Consider the following 6,357-nt stretch of genomic DNA (forward strand, 5'->3'; position numbering starts at 1 on the left):
CTGCTTTCACAGTTAGCAATGGACAGCTTAATGCTGACATAAGAAAGCCACTGCATGTCTAGAAAGTCACTCGTTGTTTAGTGAACATCTTGGTAGTAGCTTGAACTTGGAGTCTTTTCAAGACCTCTTTTGTTGTGTTCTCTCATTACCAAGGATGCTGATCCACTGTTTATCCTTCCAGCTTCCCGGCAATGACCCATAATCCTGTAACCACCAACTATGATTACTGCTACTTCCTCCTAGCAGAACTCTTCAAGAAGAGCTTATCAGCTTGCTGCAGCTGGCTCAGAAAGTACAGCTGGCTGCCCTCTCCTCTGTCCACACCCTAAATTATTCATGATGTATGTGTCAGCATATGCTTCATGGGAACTTCTTTTTAAAACCTCACTGAGGTTTACAACATTGAGCTTTCCCCCGTCACTCTGTCTCTGCATTATCTGCACTCTAGATTTCTAAGCCTAATACGTGACCTTTGTTTTACCTGTACTCACATAACCTAAAAACCTAAGGAAGTTTCTTAATCTATTTTTTTCAGTATTTTTACAAGCTCAACTCCCAATGAGAACTACTGCATTGATAAAGTAAAAAGTTTTGCTACCCCTTCCCCTTTTCTTCATACTTTGCACCTTAAGAGGCATTACTCGCCCTAGCAATTGTATAAAATACTGGCTCATAAATTGGAAGCAATAGAGTCTCCAGGCACTGCCTAGCTAAGTTACATGAAAGACATTCCCCATCAGATCAGGGAAGGCAGCAAAAAGAAGCCCTATCTAGCAGGGCAAACGTATGTGGAAAAAAGGAGTTCAGGTCTCTAAAGAGTGAGGACAAACATGGCAGGGTGGCTGTGGGAAGGATAACAAGGTTAGGAGGGCTGATTGGTCAACTATAACCTATTTCTGTACCTGGTCTCCTGCCCTGGGAACCAGAGACGTAGCTTCAGTTAAATAGCAAAGGGCAACTTCGCTTTTCATCTTCCTTTTTTGCTCCCATCCCACCCCTCATAAAGCAGAGCATAATGCATGCATAAGACATTAAGATATTGCAGCAGTCAAGTTAAAAAAAAAAAAAGAAAAAAAAAAGGCTGTTTCAAGTTAAATTTTACATCCAAAAATTACAAGGTAACTGCTCAATGTTTTTCCACAAACCTGTCTTTTCATGTTACCACTCTGAAAATTTGGAGTGTTCTTCTACACCAGTCTTATCAGTATTGGAAAGAATATTATGTGCAAAAATATGACTCAGGGTTACCTGCATTTTCTCAAAGCTTGAGTTTTCTTGTATCATTTATAGCTCATCCATAAAGAATGCTTTTCTACTTCTCAGTTTATAAATAAATAGTTAAGGCTATGAAAAGTCACATCCTTTGCACCAAAACAGTAGTTCTGAGTGTGAAGTGCAGCACATACGAAGTAGGAGAGGACAAAGAGAGCTAAGTAGCAGCCATCTACCTACCTCCTCTCTAATTCAATTGCCTGTGATTGTGTGAAAGTGCTGCTTTTAATGAATTTGGAATGGATTCTCAGGAAACATAAATCACGCTGTAAACACGAACTTAAGAGATATCTTTGTGAAATACAACTCAAACTGTAAAAACAGAGCAGTTAGTACAGCCAACCAATAAAACCAGGGGATCACAATTCATTTACACAAGAAAGTTCTACTTCTTATGCTGGTTAGACTCATCATCTGCACTTGTGCTCTGGCAGCTTGTTACTGAGCTTAGACCAAACAGATACGCTTGAGAGGTGCAGTAGTGTAACTCTTCACAGACACAGAGATTGACCACCTAGTCCCAAATACTAAATTAAATTCTTCAGCCAGCACTAATCCATTCTATAAAAATATCACTGCCATGTTCCACTAAGTTTGTTACCTGAGAACTCCTATAATCACTAACAGTAGTCCTCTCCTCAATGTTCTTCTGAGTACAGACACAAAATCTAATACCTTATGAAGAGATCTGGACCTCTTACTCCAACAGGAGCATTCTTAACCTTGCGGTAGGAAAAAGAAAAAAATAATGGTTATATTGAATAGATCCTTCAATTACTGAGGTATCTGTGAATTAACTTTCAGCATTCACTGTCAGAGCAGGATTAATAGCATGGCAGGTAATTTGCAAGCCTTGTTTTAGCAAGAGTATCCTTCCCCAAAGAATTAACAGCTTCACACTGACCAGTGATCTTTGCCAGAGCTATGACAGATCTCTACCATTTACCTTCATAAATTTGCCAGAAGGGATTATAGACTCACATTAAGTTCTGTAGGCAAGGTTGCAAATTGCAGTTCCTCCTTTAATCTCAAAAGGATTACAGTTGCACATTCAGTAGAAAGTTGTGTTCCAGAACATTCTCTAGAAAACCCCAATACCCCATAAAACAAAACCAAAACAAATGGAACCAAACAAAAACCCCCAGGACTTATGACTGAACAGTTTCGTTTTTGACTTGCATCAAAGACTGTAAGATAAGAAAAGCTGAGGCTTACCTGGCCAGAGGGGAAAAAAACAAAACAGGCTTGACTTATAAACAAGCACAGGCTTCTTCTCAACATAGATGAAACTACCATGCTCAGTGTCTAAAAATGCTTTCTAAGACAAGAACATCACCTGTTAGGCAGCTCTTCAAAACACAGGTAACAGCTTAATTCTTGCATTCCCTCTGATGAAACATGAGATCACATCTGAGACTAAACTTGAGTCAAAATTCCCATCCCAGATAAAGGTAAAGGCATTTCGAAATTCTGTCTCCACACCCCTAGTCTGCCAAAGCAGCTGGAGCAAAGCCAGCTGCCCAGCTCTACAGCTGGCATTCTTCCCATGAGGATAACGTTGTATCACCACCATCTTCTAAGCAACTGCTCATATGCTGCACATGTTAAATCTGTGATGGGACAATGCACAGTTAATACGAAGATGAATGAAGTTAAGGCAAAAGCCAGGATTACCTTATCTGCCAAGCCTAGGACTCCTAAGTACAGAGCTTAAGTATTTCTGCTTGAAGCTGCAGAAAGAGAACCAATCTCAACAGCAGCCATTTAAAGAGAGGAGCCTTCTCTTCCAGAGTACAGGAAAAACCCCAGAGATCAAAGATCAGTATTAAAAGTTGTTGAAAACCAAAATATTCTGATCAGCTGGGTCTCCTGATGAAGTTTTCTCCCATCACAAATCAAAATCCTTCACCGTTTGAAGAAAATACTGGTCTCACCAATACTTCTAATGCATAGGCAAAAAAACCCCAAACAAACAAAAGCTATTACCAGAGAAATTTTCAAGTGTTACTTTACACAGAGCTGTCCTATCAATTTCACTGTTTCACTTCTGGCACCTATCACTGTAAAGATTATGCTTGTCACCTCTTCTAACCTACCCAAGGCAGACAGCTGCTCTAGGAATAGTTACAGCCCTTACTCCTGCTTATCCAGAAGCTATTGAACTGTTTGCCCCCTAACTGACTGACATTAAACCAACCGCTGCGGCACAGAAAAAAGACACTGACAACTTTGGACTGTCCCCGCAGAAGACAGAGTGCTTGCTTCTAAATGCACTGGAGACCAAAGTTACTGCAGAACTTACTGCTGCCTTTACCAAGAATGCTAAGTCAGTTTATGAGCATCAGCTAAACCATGACAAACACCAGTTCAGGAACAGTTCTGCACTACACACACCTGCAAGAGCTTGTCTGTCTGCGCTCTGGTTTTCCAGATAAGAGTTGTTCTGAACTGCTATTCTCTGACAGGCTAAGATAGACACTTAAAATTTTAATTTATCAACTATCTTATTCCAGATCATTTTGAAACCAGTGGCTTCTATACTAGACTGCCTGAATTGACAGCAGCCCATTTTCACTTCACAATAATACAGGCAGCTTATCTTTACCTTCTGTACCTTCCCTTTACATCATTTATTTACCGAGTTTTGTTTCCTGTGTTCCCATGCTTTCTCATTGGTCCTGCACAGCTGCCAAAATACAAGCCCTTGGCCTGATACTGGAAGTATTTTAGCCATAATTCCATCTACCTTTTAAAACATGCAATAATTGCCTATCAGGATCTGAATCCAACAGTTCTTCAATTTACACCTATTTTTATATTTATATTGAAGACAATGGGGTAAAATACCATCCATTCAGTAACACCAAGTACCAAAGACCAGAAGGCAGGTGAATCCAATGAGTACAATTTTTTTGTTTTCACATTTGAAGGAATGAGTGTTCTAGAAAAATAACTTTTATACCTTAAGATCCTTTATTGATCATGGATTATCTCATTCCATTGTTCTAGTGCTAATTTGTTTAACTAAAGAGGGGTTTGTCTTAGCCTCATTTTCATGTATGAAGCTACAAATGAATTGGGGAAAATCAACTGATTTAAATTATTTTTTTTGAACAGCTATAAACACAGCAAGAAATCCTCAATTGAATTCCAGCTATGCTTTAAGTTCTACTACGGACATGCAGACTGAAAACTTCTGAATCACCAGCCACATTTGATGGACCCAAGGTATCTGCTTCAGATGAAAAACACTCAGATGAGAATTCAGTGTTAAAACACTATTTTTTATAGCAATGAAGGGTTTGAAATAAAATGGCTAGAGAGAAAAACTGAGGGGAGGCTGCAAAAAATAATACAATAGACTTATTTAGAACATTTCTGGCTGCAAGTGTTTAAACCCTCACGTTCTCTGCTAATTAATGCAAACTCCTTTCTGCATAAGCATCCAACAGGACCGGTATTGTACATCTGCACTCCCATCTACGAACTCGTTGTCTTTTAATCATTTGCCAGCCTGTAGTTCCATGCCTCCACAGCAACCAAAGCTTGCTGTTGTGGTCTGCTTAAAGCCAGATTTTTCAGAAAAGGTTAGCATCTGTAATGTTAATATAAAAACTATGGCACAGGGCAACAAAGTAGAATGTTTTTACTCAGGCATGCAAAAATGTGTGTATACTCATTTTATAACAAATACAGATGCCGTGTGCATCAGAAGACAGAAAAATCAAAAAAAATCCCTAGCCAATACTAGATAACTTTTTCCTGCATCCTGGAAATTTTTTTGTGCTGAAAACCACTCAAGGATTTTCAAGGGAAACTTGAACAAACTGACTGCCATAAGGTTAAATTCAAACCCCAATTAATCACAGCAAGTAGTCTTTAAAAAATTATTGCAGAAACAACACTGCCGTTTTCTTTCCCCGTTATGTGTCTACTAAATCTAAGTGTCTTGGCTTGACATTTTGTTCTCTATACTCACTTTGAAATGAAAGTCATTAAAATAGAGATAGATTTTGTTTAATCCAAGTTTTGTAGGATGGAGCTGACTGCTCTGAAGCTATTACAGCATTTATCATGGCAAAAAAAAAAGTCTTTTACCACAACAGGACAGGAAAATTCACATTTCCAAAACTTGCACTTTTTACATTAAGTTCAAATGGAAAGTTTTCCACCCTCCCTATGTTCCAAAGTAACCAGGATCCACTATGTAGTTCTTAGACTACCTGTGGCTTTGGTATGTAGATTACTCATTGAGGTAAACAGCAGTTAAGCTTTTTGTTTTGACAAGTCTTAGAATTCTTCACCATCTCCTTAATAGCTCCTGTCTACCAGCTCCTCCCCTTGCCCCCCTGCCTGAACAGGAAGCCTAAATGTAACTTGTACCGGAGGCCTGCACCAGACACCAGGAGTCTGCTTCAAGGACAAAACACCAGCTGCCATTTCCCACTTCAGACCTTCAGCATCCATCTAGAACATCCACAATCCATCCCCATTCTTTCATCAAAATACACGCTTGCTAACTACAATTATTACAGTGGGAAAATAACAAATGCAAAAAAGAAACATGTACTGGTCCAAACAGGATTTCCATTTTCCATGTAATATTTTACTATAGTCTTCTTCCCTGACGCTTCATTCTAACACCTGCTGCCTTACACCTCACAAAACATCTTTCTAGTTGATCATGTGATTTCAGTGGCTGTAACTCCCAGAACAAAGTAATAAGCATCAAATTAACACAAGTACAAAAAACAATTGAGCACAGCACATTTATAAGTTTAAAAATATAAACGTTTACCTCAGTTGTAATACTACTGGCATCTGTATTCCAGTCTTCCAGCAAAATGGTAGAAGCTGGTTAGCAAAGCAGAAATGAACTGCAACTTTATCAATAAATTGATAAATTGTCACTGAAGCATGTACTGCTAAAGAGAGCCCAGGTTTCTAAATTCCAAGCCAACTTAACTTGAAAATTTCAAGTTCACTCTCTTAGTTTAGAGCCAGAACAAACCATGTCCGAACCACATGTTCAAATTTTTATAAAAATTAAGGTTTAACATTTATTTTACATCTAGCTTTCCACAT

General features: G+C 38.8%; 1 protein-coding gene across 2 annotated transcripts in view; it reads right to left on the reverse strand.

Moving 5' to 3' along the window:
- MANBA (mannosidase beta) overlaps positions 1-2,698 on the reverse strand; it is a 54,756-nt gene extending 52,058 nt beyond the window's left edge. Inside the window, exon 1 of one of the 2 annotated variants that reach the window (XM_048303432.1) lies at positions 2,609-2,698. Coding sequence is in view for 1 of the 2 variants with exons in the window: in XM_048303431.1 (XP_048159388.1) it covers positions 2,488-2,568 (81 nt within the window). In the remaining variant the exon portion in view is untranslated. The other variant, XM_048303431.1, reaches the window with a different exon arrangement.
- Positions 2,699-6,357: the final 3,659 nt, after the last annotated feature.

The sequence above is a fragment of the Corvus hawaiiensis genome, chromosome 5 (genome assembly GCF_020740725.1).
Source record: "Corvus hawaiiensis isolate bCorHaw1 chromosome 5, bCorHaw1.pri.cur, whole genome shotgun sequence".
Taxonomy (NCBI): domain Eukaryota; kingdom Metazoa; phylum Chordata; class Aves; order Passeriformes; family Corvidae; genus Corvus; species Corvus hawaiiensis.